The sequence below is a fragment of the Salvia hispanica genome, chromosome 2 (genome assembly GCF_029641045.1).
Source record: "Salvia hispanica isolate PSC_SH4W2 chromosome 2, Shi_PSC_v1, whole genome shotgun sequence".
In the NCBI taxonomy this organism is placed as follows: Eukaryota; Viridiplantae; Streptophyta; class Magnoliopsida; order Lamiales; family Lamiaceae; genus Salvia; species Salvia hispanica.
The window spans coordinates 64,865,172-64,886,832 of NC_142693.1; the positions used below are offsets into that span (position 1 = coordinate 64,865,172).

Here is a 21,661-nt window from a genome sequence, read left to right on the forward strand (position 1 = left end):
TTTACTTCATAAAGTCAAATAATTTTTAAAACTTGTGCCGGTCAGATATGAGACGTTAAAAGTTATAACAAATTTTAAAATGATGCATCGGCAAATACAATACCAAAGGGAAACAAACAGTGAAATGATATGATGAACCCGAGCTCCCCAATAATCCCCTCAGCAACCCCTACGTCCTCTGCTTGCGCCATCACCTTTATAATTCAACAACAATCCTCCGGCATAGGATCAATCCTAGTCTCAATCCTCATCGCGTCAAAGTATGCTCTCATGACTTCTGAATGAGCATACTTTGACGCGGATAAGGAAGGTGATCTCGTCCAACTCCAAATCTTTTGCCCCTTTCAACTCCTCAAAAACCTTCGTCATATCACAGTGTATCCTTGATAACAATGTGTTCCATGTGACTAGAATCTTCTCTGGGTGGGACTCCAACGACCTCTGCGCCTCCTCCACCATTCCACCACAACATGCTCCTTAAAACAACACTTTCATGCGCAGCAATGTGTCAAACCACCCAATGTGAGAGAAGAACACTCTGAAAAACGTGAACTCATCCATGCGAACACCACACTGAGTGCATCTTGGAGAAAAACATCGCGGTGTCTCTGCCTCTTCCCCTGTTTGCATACCATGTTATGATCGCGTTCCAAGAAGATGAGTTTGGGTTTGGCATCCTTGAAACCAGAGATATAGCGTCTTCCACCACTCCAAACGCCATCCATAAGCTCCTTGTACGAGATAGTGTCGGTATTAGGCACTCGACTAAAAACAGTGAACCCCTTATCTAGCGCCAGCTTCGATCCTTTGCAAGAATAGCTGTTGGGCATGTACAGCTCCAACACCGACAAAATGCGACAACTAAAAATACGGCCCGACTCTAATTACACAAATAAATATCTAATCAAGAACAAGTAAATTCTAAGCTATTACAATTTCAAAATTTTCATCAAATATAACAAAAAAAACATCAACTAATTCAACATACAATCAAAACAAAGTGAAAATCATGCATAAAGCAGAGAGAGTATTGAATGTGGGAAAAAAGCAAGTAATGTTTTAACAGAAATTTAAGCTGACAATAGTTTTGGTTACAAACATAATTCAACATTCAGGTTTCACAATTCTAAACAGAATCCAACAAATTACTATCCTTGAATTCAGGAAACAACATCACAATTCACTTGAAATGATGGGATAATGCGACATCTGACCCATTATTTTTTCTCATGTGCCTGAAAAACAATAAATCAATATAATGAAAATATGTCTAGTTTAAACTAGAAGCACAAGCAATTAATTCAGTTAAAAGAGAAATAAATTGACGTGGTTTTTGAAAATTAATAAAAGTAAGAAGGCTAACCTGTTAACCAAGTTGAGAGTACTCATCACAAATAAGAACGGTGGCTACGAACTATTACATTGTAAGATTCTGAAAATTTCTCGACAAATGCATAAACTAAGGGATTGCAATCTACTAATTCAATTACAGGTGTTACCCCTGTGTTACAGCACAACCTATCGAGATGTTTTAATTTGTAGCAATATCGTAGACTTACGAGCTTAAGCCAAGGGAGGCTTCCTTGTTGAGCTTTTAATTCCACCAAATCAGTGTCTTCAATTACAAGTTTCATAAGTTTCAAAAAACAACTTGATTCTAGATCCCACTTTGGGCCTCGAAAGGCATACTCTTTTAGTACGAGGTACCTAAGATTTGGTAGCATCAAACCAATCTCGTTCATGTACTGCCAAGGATACCCTAAACCAGTCAATTCAATGTTGTTAGACTTGATGGGAACATTGAAAGAGGAACCATAGTCTCCCACTTCATATCAGGGTTCAATACATCAATTGAAAGAATATTCAAATTCTGGAGTTCCTTTGAGATATGATCCAAGCCACTCAATGAATTGCTATCATCGTCTTCATCATAAGGCTTCTGTATCATAATCATGGATAAACTCCTTAAATTTGGGATTCTTTTAAGAATTTCCATAGTGCAACTCTTTGTAGTCACGCCTATAAGAAAAGAGACTCGGTCCAAAATAGCATTGGAGTTAGAATTGGGGGTTGGCAGGTCTCTTCCCATGACATTAAGATGTTGTAGGTTTTGCATGTTCCATATTTCCAATGGCATATATGGCAGAGCTCCACGCTTTATAATGGCCACATATCGAATGATAATCAAGAATTGAAGGTGCAAAAGGGTGGAAATTGAACCAGGGAGCTCTTTGTTGCAACTTATGGCTAAATACTTTAGACAAACTAGTTTTAGAATTTCAGGTGGGATATCATAAAATCGTACCTTACGAGCATTCAGTACCCTGAGCAATTTAAAATCCATGGCATGTATTGGCACTGGATAAGGGTGGCTAGGACCATGACAAAGGAGAGAACGAACTGTGGAGGAACAATCACTTTTTATTGAATCATAGACTTCTTTGATAGCAAATAAAGTGTTGGAATGGGCACACAACCGACGCTGTCCTTTCATATCTTCATAGCAACTTTGTAAGACATGCAAAAACTTGATTTTACTAGCTTCTTTCTTACACAAGCGACATTTTTTATTTGAAAACCAAGATACTGGATCAAAATCATATAGAAGAAGATGATAATTATAGGAAAGCTCTGTCAGGGTATGGGAAACAAAAAATTCCCTAGTCGTCAATCCATCCATAACCTCATCATCCAATTTTTTTTTCCCAATTTGTTCGCAAAACCCCTCAGCACTCACATAACACATGATATCATGTGGATCAATATTCGTATATGGGAGGAAAGCTCCCAAATAGAGAAAAAGCATTTTCCAAATTTGTGGTAAGTAGTCATAGCTTGGGAAAAATACCTTTGATATTTGATTATATGCATCCACAAACACTGAACTTTGTTGTTTTTCGGCTACCTCAGTCCAATATTCTTGGGTACATTTGTCAATCTCTTCCCCAGTACCCTTGTTGGCTTTTCTTAGGAGATCTGCAACTGTAACTATCATAAGTGGAAGACCTTCACATTTTTGTGCAATCTTTTCTCCTAATTCCTCAAGGTAAGGTGGGAAACCTTTATCACCGAATACCTTCTCACCAAGTAATCTCTTACTTTCTTCTTTATCCAACAATCTTACATCACAATAACTTGGAGAATCTTTAATTCTCAGCCTGCTTGTAACCAAAATTTGGACATTCTTTTCTTGCAAGGTACTCATGAGTCGTGTGTCCCATTGCCATACATCATCCAACACAATGAGACATTTCTTATCCTTCAATCTCTCTTCCAAGAGTCCAACTAATTTCTTGATATCATCATCGTCTCTTTGGGTTAGCATTTGGTCGCGATTGCTGGGATCCACTTGAGCTAGAATGCATCGTAATGTTTCGTTGGATTCACATTTTCTGCCTACTTTGACCCATGCTCGAAGCTCGAAATGTGTCTGAATCGAGGGATCATCAAATACTTTCTTAACAAGAGTAGTCTTTCCAACCCCTGCCATCCCAGTTAATAATAAACAATTAACTCTAGCATATTTACCTTCTCGTTCTGCTTTTGCAAGAATATAATCCCTCACTTCTTCAAATTGCTTAGACAATTTAACCATCTCTGAGTTAATTCCTCCAAAATCAATTCTCGAGGAAAGAGGTTCACCTTCTTCTTCCGGCATATTCACCAGCTCCATATCGTACTCTGCCTCCATCACAGCCATCCTCTCGATGAAGCGATCAACACTCTGCCACAGACTCTGCAGATCTACAGAGAAAGGCAAGCGATCTCTCTCGCTTTCAAGCTGTGGAAGAATCTGATCAGTGTAGTGCGATTCGAGTAAATCTTCGAATTCCCATATGGCGTCTTTGATTTGTTCATCAAAAGCGTTCACCTTCGTCCTGATCTTGCTGTAGCCTGTCTCGTCCAATTTGCTCAGAACGTTGTGCAAGCAACACATAGCATCATATGCAGATCGTAAGATATCAGGAGAGGGAGGAACCAGCGAGATGCGAGACGATTCTAGAAGACTCTGAATTGTGTTCTTGAGAGAAACGGCAGCTCCATAAGCAGCCATCACTGGGTAGAGTGAGAGTGGTGGTGAGAGGAGTAGTGGTGGGATTTTTAGATTATTTTCAGCTCTTTATTAAACCTGTCTCCGTGCTTTTGTCAATAAAGCTGTATGCTTTCGATAGTGGATCACTAACTCATTCTCATTCACATTTTATTATAAAACTAATATATAAAAGTAGGGTTCACATGCAACTAACTTTTTAAACCCACTTTCTATTATATAATTCTTAAAATCCGTTCCGAATCAAATGGGGACAAATTATGGGGGACGGAGGGAGTATTCTATTTATGGACGACACAGATTTTAATGTGATATTGACAACCAAATTATTGAAAGTCGTATTCTAAATTTGGTTTAAACGATCTATCTATATATGAAACAAAAACCACTTTACTTAATATAAAGTTTTTTTTGCAAAAATATTTGATATATAGATTACTCCCTCCGTCCTATAATAGATGTCACATTTTCCTTTTTAATTTGTCCCACAAAAGATGTCACATTAATATAAATATACTATTTTCTCTCTTCATCTAACATACAAACCAACATCTCCTAAAATCCCGTATCATTCTCCAACTGTGTTATCTATTATATGATGGAGGGAGTACTTGTTTCAAGAAATGCATTTTTTAAGTTTTAATAAGATCAAATTGATGGTGCAAATGTGACAGGTCCTTTATTAAAGCTGTCTCCTTTTGTTAATAAAGTTGTATGCTTTTGTTGGGATGCAAGCTTGGCTTGTTACATCAAGAAAAGCAAAATATTACATTATTGAATACATGATCATAAGATGCTGTTATCCCAAGATATTTCCGAATTCTTGTCAACAAAATCTAATTCTATCCAGTAGTCCTTTTACATTATCCAATTCAACTTAAATAATTCATCTCGAAATCAATCTACAACCTCCATTCGAAGCACATATGTAATGATCCACTATAAATCTATTAAAACACATTTATTTTCCTATAACAAAGTGATAAACTCGTAGTTTAGCAAGTGTTTTGGATGGTTTAAAGTGCTTAATTGAGTATATTGTAGCACATTACTTGAGTTTTCATCCATGATCCCTTAGTTAGAGTGCTCTGATAAGTTTGTCGAGTTTTTGTAGTCAAAACAGGTGGAAACGGACGAAATGGCAGCCAAAAGATCAAGCCGAGCGTTTTCACAGAACTAGCCGGGTGTTTTGCCACCCAGGCCGGGCGAATTCTCTGTCACCGGGCGTTTTTCCCTCTGAAATCGCCCGAGTCGGGCGTTTTGTCACTCAGACCGGGCGAATTCTCTGTCCCCGGGCGTTTTTCCCTCTGAAAACGCTCGGGCCGGGCGTTTTGTGCTACTTCGCGATTCAAGAAGAACGCCCGGTCGGGCGTTTTGTTACTTAGGAATCGCCCGGCCGGGCGATTTGCTCGACTACAGCTTTATTTCTATTTTTCGCCACGGGTATAAATAGGACCTAGGGTTCGACTCCAGCACACTTTCCACACGCCCCAGAAGTAGTTTCCACATTTGGAGAGTAGATTGAAGCGACAAAGAGTCCGATTCATCAACAAGTTTGAAGATGAAGACGATTTGCCCATTCAATCCACCCTTGGGAGTATCTTTATTAGTTTTACTATGTTCAATTCACTTTCTATGGATTTTTCTTGTGAATTTGCTTTGAATATGAGTAGCTAAATCATTTGTAGAGTTTTGGTGAAGACTACAATGAATGCTTTTGATTAATTCAAGGACTTTTGATTACCTTTGCTCTTGTGATTTCTTTGTTTCATTCTTGTGCTTTTTCAATTCAATTGCTTAGCTACCAGTTGGGTTTGTTGACCTAGTTTTGAGTAATCGAGAGATACCTAATTAGGATTGATAAAAGAATGAACAACACCTAGATAATTTGCATTCGAGAGAAGGAATTCTAGAGTGAGGACTTGAGCCTTTTGTTTTAAGGAGTTAATTGTGACATATTAGAAGGAGACTTCAATATTAATGGTTAATCAACTGGTTAAGTGCACTCGAGAGAGGGCTTAGTCTAGACTAGCGGCTTTCCTAGTAATCCTAGAGACTTCAAATGGGTAATCGAAGTTGTTGGGTTGTTCACATCGTGTTCATTGTAGTTGGATCCAAAGCTCAACCTCGTTCTCTTATTTGAAACTCGTCGTTGGTTGCGTGCTTTATCTTGTTTATGTTTAATCATTTTTTTTCAAAATCAAAAACCAACTTTTCCGGATTTTCTAGATAGTTGTCAAAATCGGTTCGTGGTACTTGAGTTACATAATTTGTCTCCGTGGATACGACACTCGTACTTGTTTATTACTACACTAGCCCCGTACACTTGCGGGTAATTCTCGTGTTTGAAAATAAATCGAGTCAAGTTTTTGGTAAATATAGAGATTGCTACTCTAGATTTTATTGCTTTAATTTTTATTTTTATTTTTGAGCTCTCAGATCTGTGTTGTCATTTTCAGGTTGCATGCAAACACGCTCTAAGGGTTTACCTTTAGAGCCTATTGATCTTGAGATCGAAGCATCCAACAGAAGGAGAAACGCTTTGAAGAGACTGAACCAGCAGATCTGAGTTTCTTCTCCGGTCCAGAGACGGTCACCTTCACCAGTTCTAGAAACACCGTCACCTGCTCCTTCACCAGTTCACTCTCCTATTCCGTTTGAGCCGCACCCTACTTTTCTGATGGACGGAGGAAACGGGGGGAACAATGGGAATAACAATCCACCACCCCCCTAACTAATGCTCAACTTTAAGAGCAACTCGCAGCATTGCAGAGGCGGTTAGATCAAGGGCAGAATGGGATACAAGTGCAGAACATGTTTGCCTATGATGGGGTGTCCAATCCAGCAATCGTTAGCAACAACATGGATGCTAACAACTTTCAGCTCAGAGGGCTCTTTCAGATGGTGGAGAACAATGTTTTTAGAGGCCGATCCATGGAGGAACCTAACAAACACATCACCAAGTTCATCCAGATCTGCAACACGACAAAAATCAATGGAGTCCCAATAGATCAGATTAAGGGCGTTTCCTTTCTCTCTCGAGGATGATGCCCGGGATTGGCTAGACAATCTGGAGCCCAACTCCATCCGCACGTGGGATGCATTGGTGGCCAAATTCTTGGCAAAATTCTACCCTCCAAGTGAAGCCTTGAATAGGCAATCAGCGATCCTAGCATTTGAGATGACTTCTCAAGAGAGTATTAGAGGAGCTTGGGAAAGGTTCAAGAGCCTTTTGAAGCAGTGTCCTAATCATGGCTTGAATCCAACCCATCAAGTCCTCGCATTCTACAAGGGGTGCCTGCCTGATGCAAAGAGCAAGCTAAACTGGAGCGCAGGAGGATCATTGATAAAGATTGGTGAGGAGGCAGCAATGGAGGTGATCGAGAGAGTTGCCTCGAATGATGGAACTTGGACTAATGAGAGGAGCAAGGTGCACAGAATAGCTTCTGCCTCAGAAGTCAGTCCCGACAACAGCTTGGCGAATCAATTGGAGCTCATCCACAGGAAGATGGATCTTATGGGAGTGGGATCATCGGTGCAAGATAACCTAGAAAGTGTAGAAGACGTCAACTACGTACACCAAGGGGGCAACGGATACTATAGCAACTCCCGCCCCAACCAAGGGTGTGGAGGTTTCAACCACTTTGGGAATAAGCCACATCCTAATCTCTCCAATGGAAACCCCAACAATGCCTTGCATCCACCTCCGGGGTTTACAGTGTCTCAAGGAATGATCAACGAGCCGCAGAAGAGGAGTTCAGAGGACATACTGAATGCTTTCATGACACAGTCGCAGAAGAGGGACAAGATTTTCCGGGTGATTTACTATGCGAGCCGGACCTTAGATCCAGCTCAAGCCAACTACACCACCACCGAAAAGGAGATGCTAGCGGTGGTCTATTCTTTCGACAAGTTTCGCCCCTATCTCATCGGGGCCAAAACCATCATTTTCACCGATCATGCCGCAATTCGGCACCTCTTTGCAAAGCAGGACGCGAAGCCAAGGCTTATTAGGTGGATCTTGCTCCTACAGGAGTTTGACTTGGAGATCCGAGACCGAAGACGATGTGAAAATGTGGTGGCAGACCACTTGTCAAGGATGGAGCATATGAATAAAGAGGAGAAGTTGAAGTTAGCCATCAACGAAGAGTTTCCGGACGATCACCTATTCTTTGTGGCTAAAGGGAAAGTGGCATGGTATGCCAACATTGTGAACTACCTCAATGCTAAGGTGGTTCCCGAAGGACTTGAAGATTACCAAAAGAAGAAATTTTTCCATGACGCAAAGTTCTACTTTTGGGATGACCCGTGCTTGTTTAGGAGGTGTGCCGATATGGTGATTAGAAGATGTGTCCCACAAGAGGAGTGAGAGTCCGTCATAATGCATTGTCACGCCGCACCTAGCGGTGGGCATTTTGGAGCCAACCAGACTGCCATGAAGGTGCTACAAAGTGGCCTATTTTGGCCAAGCATCACCAAAGATTGTCAAGAGTTTGTGAAGAAGTGTGATGAATGCCAAAGAATGGGGGGCATTTCTAAGAAGAAGGAGATGCTGATGACGACGATCGTGGAAGTTGAGCTCTTTGATGTGTGGGGCATCGACTTCATGGGGCCCTTCCCTCTATCTAATGGGTTCCAATACATCCTCTTAGCCGTGGACTATGTATCAAGGTTGGTGGAGGCCATTCCTACCTCCACCAATGATTCGAAAGTGGTGATGAAGTTTTTTCAAAAGAACATTTTTACGCGATTTGGCGCACCACGAGCTATTATTAGTGATGGAGGTTCTCACTTTCGCAATAGGTGGCTAGAGGCGGTGTTAATAAGATATGGAGTAAAGCATCGGGTGACAACTCCGTATCACCCTCAAGCTAATGGCCAAACTGAGTTGGCCAACAGAGAGATCAAACAAGTTCTTGAAAAGAGTGTCAAGGCAAACCGGAAGGATTGGGCACTCAAGCTTGATGATGCTTTATGGGCGTATAGGACGGCCCATAAGACTCCCATCGGAATGTCACCTTACCAATTGGTGTTTGGGAAGTCGTGCCACCTCCCGGTTGAAATGGAACACTCATCGTATTGGGCGGTGAGGCAATTGAACATGGACTTCACTAAAGCCGGCAAGGAGAGGATGCTTCACCTCAATCTACTTGATGAGTTTAGGAATGAAGCATATGCTAATTCATCCATCTACAAGGCAAGGATGAAAGCTCACCACGACAAGATGATTGAGAGGCGTGAGTTCTACCCGGGAGACGCCGTTCTACTCTTCAACCACAGGTTGAGGCTCTTCCCGGGCAAGCTGAAATCTAAGTGGTCCGGCCCCTTCACTATTAAGGAAGTCATGAGCAATGGAACGATGGAGCTCTTTGGATCCGATGGACCCACCTTCAAGGCCAATGGTCAAAACTTGAAGAAGTTCTATACTAGGGAGCAACAAGACGAAGTCTTTGTTGTTGGCTTGATTGAGTAGGTGGAGATTGAAGAGCGTCGAGCATACAACGGTAAAAAATTGCGCTATAGGGGAGGCAACCCCTAGTAGGTACATTTATTGTTTTTGTGTGTGTTTTAGCTTATCTTCTTGGTGTGTTTGAGTGTTTACATGGGTAGTGCTTACTTTCTTTCCCTACTTTTGTTTGAGCTGGGTTTTTGGTATTTTTACCGTGTTCTGTTGCAGGGTAAAAAAAATAATAAAAAAAAAGAAAATCGCAGAAAAAAACGCCCGGGTGGAAGAATCAAAACGCCCGGCCGGGCGTTTCGAGCACTAAAAATGCCCGGCCCCAGTGAGAACGCCCGGGTTGTGTTCAAAACGCCCGGGCAATTCGCCCGGTCGGGCATTTCTCGCGCGTATAAGTGGCGGCGCAGGTAAGGATATTCAAACCCTAATTTCACGCTTTCTCTCTCGATTTTCCGCCAAAAACCCCCTCTCCTCTCCAATTTCTCCCACAATCATCAATCTAGCTCTAGCCCCACCATGCCAGCACGCGGATAGAACATTGAGGAATGTGATTTCATCCGGCTTCAAATCTTTAGCCACTTTCATCTTCTTGAAGATCTCAAACACCTTCCTCGTATCACCATTGTGCGCGTAGCCTGATAACAACGTGTTCCAAGTGACTAAATTCTTCTCGGGGAGGGACTCAAACAACCTCTCCGCCTCCTCCACCGCCCCACACTTGAAGTACATGTCGATAAGCGCACTCCCCACCACAACATGCTCCTTAAAACCAAATTTCAACACGCAGAACCACCTAACGTGAGAAAGGACAATCCAGCAATACTGCTAAGTACACTCGAAAATGTGAACTCATCCATACGAACACCACATGAGTGCATCTTGGAGAAAAACATCGCAGCGTCTCTGCCTCTTCCCCTGTTTGCATACCTTGTTATGATCGCATTCCAAGAAGACGAGTTCGGGTTTGGCATTCTTGAAAGCACAGACATAGCATCTTCCACCACTCCATACTTCGCGACGCCATCTATTAGCTCATTGTACTAGATGGTGTCGGGATTAGGCATTCGATTGAAAACAGCGAATGCCTCATCAAGCGCCCCATTTCTAGCATTGCAACAAGAAGAGAGTTCCATAAAATAGTATCTTTCTCAGCCATTTCTCCAAAAACCTTCATCGCACGGGAAGTGTAGCCGCATTAGCCACAAACACGCTGCATTCAGCGCCATATTTTTCAATCTTGGAATGCAAAGATTTCCCATCCTTCACTCTGTTCAGTTGGCCACAAGCACACAGAGCTGCGGTGAGCGAATACGAATCGGCAACAAGATTTGATTTTTCCAGCTGAGAAAACAATTTCAAGGTTCCAGCAGAGATAAATGAATATATGATGTGATCATACACAAGCATTTTAATTAAGAAAGAATTCAAATGATGTGGTTTGTGCATGCATATAAATGAAGTAGGAAGGCTAACCCGTTAACCAATTTCAGAGCATAGCTACAACTTCTCATCTCAAAAAGAAGAGTGACAACGAACTCTAAAGTGAGATTTCGGTGTTAATTGCTCAGCAGAAGCAACACCTAAGGGATTGCACTCAATCAGTTCAATTGTAGGCTTTTTGGCCTTTTTGGGATCACGCGTCCAATTGAGTTGTTTTAATTTATAGAAATGGCGTATACTTAGGAGGTTAAGCCTTGGGAGGTTTCCATGTTGAGCGGTCCATCTCACGATATCGGTGTCTTCAATCACAATTGTCTCAACTTTCCCAAAACTCCCCAATTCTATATTCCACTCCAGGCCTTGAAAAGCATATTGTTTTAAATCGAGTTTCTTAAGATTTGGTAGTAGAAAACCAATGTCATTCATGTGCTTCCATGGACTCCCTAAGCCCATCAACTGCAATGTTGTTAGAGTTGAAGGGAACATTGAAAGAGGAAGCACAAACTCATATACTTCATACCAGGGTTCACTACAAAATATGCAATTGAGTCCAAACTTTGGAGTTTTGAGATATTATCCAAGCCACTCAATGGATTGCAATCATCATCCTCATCATAAGGCTTCAACTGCATTTGAATACCTAAATCCTTTAAATTAGTGATTCTTTTGAAAATTTCTATGGTGCAACTTTTTGCACTCACACCAACAAGACGTGAGAGTTTGTCCAAAGTAACATTTGAAGTAGGGGTTGGTAGGTCTCTTTCTATTTCTAGCATGTCCCATATTTCCATTGGCATATATGACAGAGCTCCACGCTTTATAAGGTACGTATATGGATAGATACAAGAATTGAAGGTGATAAAGGTTGGATATTGAAGTAGGGAGTTCTTGGTCACAACTTAGAGCAAGGTACTTTAGACAAACTAATTTGAAAATTTCAAGTGGAATGTGGTAAAATCGGACTGTAAGATCTTCTAGTACCCTGAGCAACTTGAAATCCATGGCATGTATCGGCACTGGATATTGGGGGTTGGGACCATAACAAAGGAGAGAACGAGCAGTGGGTGCGCAATCACTTTTTATTGAATCACACACTTGTTTAAAGGCAAATAAAGTGTTGTAATGGGCACCCAACTGCCTTTGGTCTTTGACAACTGTCATCAAAACTTTGTAGAATATGCAAAAACTTGATCTTAGAGGCTTCTTCTACAAAAATGGTTCCACCAATAGGCTAGTTTTTTTTTTGTTTCTGGAAATGGGTATTACGCATTCTAAGAATGCGTATTTGAGATACGCTTTCTTAGAATGCGTATTTCAAATACGCATTCTTAGAATGCGCAACTACTTGATTTCGGCAGTCAAAACAGAAAGTCAAACACCACACTTAAAAACGCATTCTAAGAATGCGTATTTGAAATACGCATTCTTAGAATGCGTATTTGAAATACGCATTCTTAGAATGCGTATTTCACCTGAATATAATTCCGTTCCAGAACATAATCGGGCAGAAGCGAACTCCTCCCTCCATAGATCTGCCGCCGCCCCTCCCGCCGATCTGCCGCCGCCCCCGACGTTCTGCCGCCGCCCCCGACGTTCTGCCGCCGCCGCCGACCTTCCGCCTCCTCCACGGTATTTATATCTCTCTCTCTATCCATGTTTCCCCTTTGCCCTAGGGTTTGTATATAATTGGGTTTTTTTGCAAGAATTGAAACAAGAAATGCAAATGCAAATAGAACAATTGTGGAATTGGGTTATTGTGCATTCTTTGTATATATGAATTGATTCTTTAATTGTAGCATGTAGATTGTGACACATTATCATGCATTAATTCTTTATTAGGCAATGCAAATAGAACAATGGTGGAATTGGAAATTAAATTGATGCATAAATTTACTTATTTCAATTTAGATTTGCCTAGTAGTATGTTATTGTGCATGTTCAATGCTAACAAAATTTAATTAATGTATATATAGCAATGGCATCATCATCAACTGGGGAGGATCCTTTGTATTGTGGTCCCGAAGAACCGAGGGTACTTTACTTGCAACCGTATCACATAACCGAAAGCATAATCTCTGAGAATGATACAGACCCCTTCCAACCGCGCAAATTGGATAATAACATTTTTCAAGCTCAAATGCATGGCCGAGTGTTGGGGCATATAGAGCGGATGGGGTTTGGTGGCATATACCATTGTGGAAAACCGAAAATGTTGGACGCTTCACTTATCGGGGCATTGATTGAGAGGTGGTGTCCTGAGACACACACGTTTCACCTTCCAGTTGGTGAAGCTACAGTGACCCTTTAGGATATCGAGGTGCTTTGGGGTTTAAGGGTCGATGGTGAACCAGTTATCCTTCCACAAGTGAACTACCCGAGGCAGTACTGGATGGAAACGTGTTTGTCGCTTTTGGGTATTGAACCAAGTCAGGCTGAGTTGAAGTTGGGAGGATTTAATGCCTCTACACTGAAGGATGTTGTTCGCCACCGTCTTGACGACGATCTACCTGAGCATTATTACATGCAGCATGCACGTATATTTGTACTACTCCTGCTAGGCTGTTTGATCATCCCAGACACTTCGGGGAGAAAAATTCCCTTCCACCATATTTTGTTACTAGTTGACGAGGATCAGTGTTCACAACTGAGTTGGGGTGCAGCAGCGCTTGCCACTTTATATCACTATCTTTGTGAAGCTTCATGTCAAAAGAGGAAAGATATCGGTGGCCCATTGACCCTTCTACAGATGTGGGCTTGGGAGAGGATACCCAATATTCGACCCGAGATTGTTGATAGGGTTGAGTATGATGGTACGACACCTTGTGGCATAATGTAAGTTAAATCGTTATTCTTTGTCAATAACTTAGCTATATCACGTGATTATAATTTTTTCGTATTATTTGGAATAATGAATTATTGTTTTGGAATAATTAGTTGGAGGGGGCGATTGAATGTGAGTAGAGCGCCGCTACATGTCCAAAGTTATTATAGGGAACAGTTGGCTCATTTGCATGACAATCAGGTGCCACTTTTAAAATATTTCATAATCTCCTTTCTTGAAAATTTTACTTTTATTAACCTTTTTTCTTTCAGTTTATTTGGGAGCCGTATTTGGGTCGTCCTCTACCAGATGAGTGCAAGCGTGGGATGAATGTTTGGGGGTGCACTAACTACCTCATTTGCTATCATATTGTGGAGCCGCATTGGGGTCATCGAGTTACGCGACAGTTTGGCTTCCCCCAACATATTTTTCCTAATGAGACTCGATTCCACGTGTTTGAGAGATGGGAAAGTACGCGGCGAGGTAAGTCAACCACAAATTGGGTAGCTCATCATGCTAACTATATTCAATATTGGAGTAACCGGGGAGAAATAGAACAGCGAGTGTATCCAGAAGCCTCGAATACGGACTACATGAATTGGTTTCGGACCATCACTGTAACTTACATTACTAGACCCGGCATCCATGGCCAGCCAGGCATCCATGAGACTGCCTCTACACATACGATGATGGTAATAAGTTTTTTTTTTTTATCATTGTGTTTATAATGCATTATCATTACTAAAATGACTTTGTTATGTGCAGATGGAGACGTTGGTCAATGTCTACCATTGCCTTAATGGATCTGAGACGGCATATCATCCGGACATCCAACGTGCTATGAACATGGTGTCGTCTTGTATGAGAACATGTGGGGAGGCTGATCGTCTTGATTTTGTGCCTACCCAGCGATCAACGATTGACACTACAAGACCAATCATTCAAAAGGGTAGGCGCGAAGGAAGGAGAGGTGTCCGTATGGGCGGACCGGGGTCTAGACGGGATGCAGGTTTATCGCAGATGGGCACGGGATGCAGTGACCCACCTCGTGCTTCTTGGCATGCTGGATCCTCTTCACAGATGAGGGGTGCCGATTGTTATGCTGATGTTAACCTTGATGAATATTTTGGAGTCAGATTACAAACACCGGAGGAGGATGAGGCTGAAGTGGATGATGATGCTGAGGAAGATGAGGCACAGGAGGCCGCTTCAGATGATGATACTTGGCGCGAGTCACGCACAAAGGCTCATCATGACTCTGGGGAGCCGGCTCGTAAGGACTTAGAGGCAGCTTCCTCCAGTAAAGGATTGGCGCGGACTATAACAAAATTCTTTACTAGGAGAACATCTTCGCGTACATCCAAAGGGGTAGCTGCAAACAAGTTTACACCAAGTGGTTACAAGTAGTTTGTGGTTGTTTGTTAGACGTAAACATTTGTGATATTCAACTTAACTACATTTTGTTTAATTTTTAATCCATTCTTCCATAGTAAATAATGTCTAGTTACAAACCAAATCAAAATAGTAGTAAATAAAGTCCAACTAAATCAAAATAGTAGTAAATAATGTCTAGTTAAAAACAAACAACATCAAATAGTAGTAAATAATGTCTAGTTACAAACCAAAAGAAAATAGTAGTAAATAAAGTCCAACTAAATCAAAATAGTAGTAAATAATGTGTAGTAGTAAATAATGTCTAGTTAAAAACAAACAACATCAAATAGTAGTAAATAATGTCTAGTTACAAACCAAAAGAAAATAGTAGTAAATAAAGTCCAACTAAATAAAAATAGTAGTAAATAAAGTCCAACTAAATAAAAATAGTAGTAAATAAAGTCCAACTAAATCAAAATAGTAGTAAATAAAGTCCAACTAAATCAAAATAGTAGTAAATAAAGTCCAACTAAATCAAAATAGTAGTAAATAATGTCTAGTTAAAAACAAACAACATCAAATAGTAGTAAATAATGTCTAGTTACAAACCAAAAGAAAATAGTAGTAAATAAAGTCCAACTAAATAAAAATAGTAGTAAATAAAGTCCAACTAAATCAAAATAGTAGTAAATAAAGTCCAACTAAATCAAAATAGTAGTAAATAATGTCTAGTTAAAAACAAACAACATCAAATAGTAGTAAATAATGTCTAGTTACAAACCAAATCAAAATAGTAGTAAATAAAGTCCAACTAAATCAAAATAGTAGTAAATAATGTCTAGTTACAAACCAACAACATCAAATAGTAGTAAATAATGTCTAGTTACAAACCAAATCAAAATAGTAGTAAATAATGTCCAACTAAATCACACAGTGCTCCCCGTTGTGCAGTTACGCCTGTCATGCCCTACTTGTCTACAGATCTTGCAACTCCTCTGTCGCCTGGGTTGTTCTTGCAAAATAGTAGTAAATAATGTCTAGTTACAAACCAACAACATCAAATAGTAGAATGTCTAGTTACAAACCAAATCAAAATAGTAGTAAATAATGTCCAACTAAATCACACAGTGCTCCCCGTTGTGCAGTTACGGCTGTCATGCCCTACTTGTCTACAGATCTTGCAACTCCTCTGTCGTCTGGGTTGATCAGGTTCATTTTCGTCCATCTGGTTCTGTATTCTTGCTTTTCTATACCGACCGCGAGAACGAGGAACGAATTGCCCCACTGAACACTCCAATGTCCATGGTGGTATCTCCCAGTAGTCCTGGTGCCTAAGTGAACGAAAACCAAAAGAATACTGTTTCACCCAATTTGACTTCAAATAGTTCTTACTCACAAGGCGTAGAATGTTATCTCCTCGATCTCTAGCAACTGCCGCAGCGTGAGAACAAGGCAACCTCCACATCTGCCATTTCCCACAACTACACCTTTTTCTCAAATACTTGACCTCATAAGAGTTTCCACCATTCCCTTTGGATCGTGCCTCCGATAAGACATCATACCTGCCCTCCGGAGTGTTGACTCGTCTAACCACATGTTTTCGGCCTCTTGCATCATTTTCAGTCAATTTGTCATGCGCCCACGGAGTCAACTCAGTTTGGCATTGTGCCGCTTCTGTTGATCTTGTCTGGAACCACTTAATTGTTCTCCAAAATGTTAAATCGATACAAGCCCTAATAGGTAGATCTCTGGCTCCTTTCAAGACGTTGTTATATGCCTCTACCATGTTCGTCGTTGCTTCACCCCATCTACGACCTTTGTCGTATGCCATTGTCCATTGCTCTGCATCAATACGCCCAAGGTACTCAACTGCCTCTGGGCTAACATTCCCTAGGTGGCGTCTTTTCCTGAAATATTTTCTCACCTTTGTGGCTATCCCCATTTTCCACACTAGACCCTTCACCCTCACACCCTTGTGATGCTGCAACACATTTTTTCGTACATGTACTAAGCAAAATCGGTGTATTCCTCGGGGTGGTTGTTCCCATATATCAGACTCCATTGCATTCAACATTCCTGGGCGTCTATCAGATATAATGCAAACATCTCTATCGCCTTTCATAACATGAAGTTTGATTAACTTCATAAACCAATTCCAACTATCACTGTTTCATTATCAACAATTGCATAAGCAACAGGTAAACACTTCTTGTTTGCATCAAATCCAACAGCGCAAAGAAGTTTACCTTTGAGTCTGCCCCGCAAATGAGTTCTGTCAACTGCTAGCACTGGCTTGCAAAGCTGAAAAGCCTCCACACACGGCCCGAATGCCCAAAATACATACTTGAAAAACTTTCGTGTATCGGTACTATGTCGTTCATCATGATGCCACTCAACAATTGTTCCACGGGTGCGCTTCTGCAACTCAATCATATAACTAGGCAAATCTTCGAATGATGACTCCCATCCACCAAAAGCAAGCTCAATAGCCATCCTCCGGGCATACCATGCTTTCTTGTAGGATATTTCAACATGATACTTTTGCTTCACATCCTCAATAATGGAATTAGGCGTATACCCGGGGTCCTTTAGAATATGATGCTTAACACACAAAGCCACCATATCTGATGAGACGTTGGCGTGGTCCCTGGAGTTGGGATTACCTACACAAGTGTGTCTATCAGTCCATTGTCTGATTTCCCATTTGCGGTCGTGCTTCCTCAATGTTGCTCGATGTTTCCAAATACAACCTGTTTGATTGTGTCGTCTCCTATTTGAGCTCGTGCTCTCCGACTCTTTGGGTGGCTTCAAAGTTTTGCATTCCACATTCCACTTTGTTGGTTTACTTTCCACCACGTAGTATTCTTTGGTGGGTGACTCCAAATGCCACAAAGTAACAGCAGTCTTCAATTGTAGCTTGGTATCAAATTTGGTTCCTAACCCAATCCGTGTAGGATTCTTCTCATCCCAAAACCAACTGCTAGATTCGGAATCATCATGGTTACTTTCATAGTAATTACCTTCTGTCGTCGGTAGAGTACGAAAATAAGATAACCCTGGATGCTCATATTCCTGCTCACTTGGTGGGACTACTGGGACGTACCTACGAGGCACATTCAATGTCTCATTGTCGGATGCATCTTGGTTTGCTTCTGATTCTTCACTCAATTCAGGTGGGGTTGTTGATTTTTCTGACACAAGGTCTTCAGATTCAGAATCGTCACTAACTTCATTATGGGGAGATAGTCCCCCATCCCCAAAACGAGACCTACCATCCCCAAAGCCAGGCCCATCATCCCCAAAACCATGCCCATAATCCCCAAAACGAGACCCACCATCCCCAAAGCCAGGCCCATCATCTCCAAAACCATGCTCATCATCCCCAACATTAGCCGGATCGTGACTAACTTCATTATGTCCAGATGGCCCATCATCATATTGTACTCTATCTTGAACTTGTCGTTGTCCCCTTCTAGATTGATAGACAACGACCGTATGTGGAGTACGTTGTTGTGCTAAATTAGCTTGATAGTCAACAAATAACTCAATTTGACCTGATTGAATAGCTGTTGCAAACATATCCCTCATATATGCATCGCAATGTCGAACGGCCACAAAATGATATCCATTACCCACTTGAATTGCACGTTTCCATGTCAAACTAATCATATACTCACTCACATTGATTCCAATGCAATCACATATTCTGCTAACCAACTCATTATATGGAACAAACTCATCTAAGACAAGATATGCATTTGCCACGGGTGGCTCATAAGACAAACCAATTCCTCCAATTTGTACTATTCTTCCATCCCAATATAAAAGGACACAAATAGATTCTGTGTCCATAATCCTGCAATACATACACAACTTTATCTCAAAATTTAAATAATTAAAAATAAACTATATACCAAATCTTACAAATTAACAATTCAAAAGACACTACTTACCAAATCTTAGTATTTTATAACACATATTGAACATACAATTTATACCAACAACCTTAAATTTTTTTTTTTAGCCACAAACCCTAGAATCACAATTTTCACCATAAACTATGGATATAATGCTAAATTAAGAAGAAAGCACGTAACTTACCTTGAGGGAGAAACAATTAGATGAATTTGGGCGATTTATGCAAGAATTGGACGAAAATGTGGCATTCTTGGAAGGGATTCGCGGGCAAGGAGGCTGGAGTTCGCGCAGAGGGCAGAATGCTTCTGCCCCCGATTCTGTTCTGGCCCAATTTTAATCAAGGGGAGAAACGCATTCTTAGAATGCGTGTTTCAAATACGCATTCTTAGAGAAACGCATTCTTAGAATGCGTATTTCAAATACGCATTCTTATGAAATGCATTCTTATAATGCGTATTTCAAATACGCATTCTAAGAATGCGTATTTGAAACACGCATTCTAAGAAAGCGTTTCTCGACTCCGTTTTTTCTTTTTAATCGCGAACAAAACCGAGCTTAAATACGCATTCTAAGAATGCGTATCTCAAATACGCATTCTTAGAATGCGTAATACCCATTTCCAGAAACAAAAAAAAAACTAGCCTATTGGTGGAACCATTTTTGTAGAAGACCCCATTTATAGAATTTAGCCCTTCTTTCCTACATGCTGCCAACACGAATCAACGCGCATCTCTTTCTTTGAAAACTAAGATTCTTGATCAAATCCCGAGTAGAACAAGATGATACTTGTGAGCAAGCTCAACCAAGTATTTGAAGATAAAATCTTTCAAATTCTGATTTCCAATCGGTTCAAGAAACCCCTTAGCACTCAACCGGTCGGTGGGGTAGGTTAAATTAAAATCACTATATGGAGGCATCGCTCCGAGACACAGAAAATACATTTTTAAATACTGAGGTAAGTAGTTATAACATGGGAAAAGTACCTCATATATTTGATTATATGCCTCCTCGAAGACATAGTTATGTTGTATATCAGCTATCTCAGTCCAGCATTGTGGGGTCTTATCTTCTTTGGATAGGAGCTTTGCAACCGTGACTATCATAAGTGGAAGATCTTCACATTTTTGGCAATCTTCTCTCCCCATTTCTTAAGGGGAGGAGGGAAATCCTCTTCACCGAACACCTTCTCACCGGTAATTTCTTACTTTCTTCTTCATCCAACAAGCGTAACTTTAGAATTGAAGACTTTTTATTTGTTAGCCTGCTTGTAAGTAAGATTCGGACATTCTTTAGTGGCAAGTTATCCCTCACTCGTGTGTCCCATACATCATCCAACACAATGAGACATTTCTTATCCTTCAATCTCTCTTCCAAGCGTCCAAACAATGTCTCATCGTCATTATCCTCTCCATGGATAAGCATTTGGTGATGAGTGTTGGGATCCACCTGAGCTAGAATGCATCGTAACATTTCATTGGATTCCCATTTTCTGCCCACTCTGACCCATGCTCGAACCTCGAAATGCCTATGAATCAACGGATCATCAAATACTTTCTTAGCAAGAGTTGTCTTTCCAACCCCTGCCATCCCAGTGAGTACACACCAATTGTCTTCATTTTCTGCAAGAAGATAATCCCTTGTTTCTTCAAATTGATCAGATAATCCAACCATCTCAGAGTTGATTCCAGCAAAATCAATTCTTGAGGGGACAGGCTAGCCTTCTTCTTCAGGCATATTCTGCAGTTCAATACCGTACTTTGCTTCCATCTCCGTCACCCGCTCAACGAACAATATAACACTCCTTCGCAGACTCTGCAAATCTACTGAGAAAGAAAAGTGATCTCTCTCACTTCCGAGCTGTGGAAGAATCTGATTGGTGTAATGGGATTCTAGTAAATCTTCGAATTCCCGTATGACCTTTTTGATTCGGTCATCCAAATCATTCACCTTCGTCCTGATCTTGCTGTACTCGGTCTCCTCCAATTTTAGCAGGACTTTCTGCAAGCAACGCATGGCAACATAGGTGCGTCTTAAGATTCGTGGAGAGGGAGGAACCAGCAAGATGCGAGATGATTGTAGAATACGTTGAATGGTATTTTTGAGAGAGACCGCAGCACCATAAGCTGCCATCACCAAATTGAAATATGAATGATCAAACACAGCAAAGTCAAGTGTTAAATTGTAGTATTGATCAGAAATATGTTCATATGTTTCAATTGTTGTAACGAACAATTAGTTAGAAATATGAAAGTAATTTTAATCAGTTGCGGCAATAATATTCAATGATTTAAAATATATTCAACCTTTAGGTTGTGATTCTTCTTAACGAAACAAATTTTGTTACAAAATCGTCAACGATGTCACCTTGAGATTGTTTGAAATTGTTAAGTAACGAACAAATTGAAACTGTCGTATTTATGTACTCCCTCCGTCCGCGAATAGGAGTCCCGTTTTTCCATTTTAGTTCGTCCGCGAATAGGAGTCCCGGTTCACTTTTACCATAAATGGTAATAGGGTCTCACCTTCCACTAACTTATTCCACTCACATTTTATTTAAAACTAATATATACAAGTGAAACTCCTAATCCACTAGTTTTTT

At 40.8% G+C, this 21,661-nt stretch overlaps 2 protein-coding genes, 1 long non-coding RNA gene and 2 pseudogenes across 4 annotated transcripts; 1 reads left to right on the forward strand and 4 right to left on the reverse strand.

Moving 5' to 3' along the window:
- Positions 1 to 33: 33 nt before the first annotated feature.
- On the reverse strand, positions 34 to 10,916 carry LOC125200497 (putative pentatricopeptide repeat-containing protein At5g47460 pseudogene; annotated as a pseudogene).
- LOC125212892 (putative disease resistance protein At1g50180) lies at positions 1,029 to 4,108 on the reverse strand. 2 transcript variants are annotated; one of them, XM_048113202.2, is made up of 2 exons: positions 2,849 to 4,108; positions 1,029 to 1,235 (listed from the first exon to the last, which is right to left on the reverse strand). In XM_048113202.2, exons 1-2 carry the CDS (start codon positions 4,052 to 4,054, stop codon positions 1,218 to 1,220), a joined length of 1,224 nt encoding a protein of 407 aa, XP_047969159.1. In that variant the 5' UTR covers positions 4,055 to 4,108; the 3' UTR covers positions 1,029 to 1,217. The 2 variants fall into 2 exon arrangements, with proteins under 2 accessions (XP_047969159.1, XP_047969152.1); XM_048113195.2 differs by lacking the exon at positions 1,029 to 1,235 and adding an exon at positions 2,191 to 2,400.
- A 2,322-nt stretch (positions 10,917 to 13,238) lies between the features above and the next one.
- LOC148932949 (uncharacterized) lies at positions 13,239 to 14,260 on the forward strand. The gene is made up of 3 exons (XR_016135129.1): positions 13,239 to 13,781; positions 13,884 to 13,971; positions 14,043 to 14,260. It is a non-coding gene; the product is annotated as an uncharacterized LOC148932949 (long non-coding RNA).
- Positions 14,261 to 16,264: 2,004 nt separating this feature from the next.
- Positions 16,265 to 18,996, reverse strand: LOC148932950 (uncharacterized; annotated as a pseudogene).
- Positions 18,997 to 20,178: 1,182 nt separating this feature from the next.
- On the reverse strand, positions 20,179 to 20,733 carry LOC125200498 (putative inactive disease susceptibility protein LOV1). The gene has a single exon (XM_048098135.1). The coding sequence runs from the start codon at positions 20,731 to 20,733 to the stop codon at positions 20,179 to 20,181; it is 555 nt and encodes a 184-aa protein (XP_047954092.1).
- Between the last annotated feature and the right edge of the window lie 928 nt (positions 20,734 to 21,661).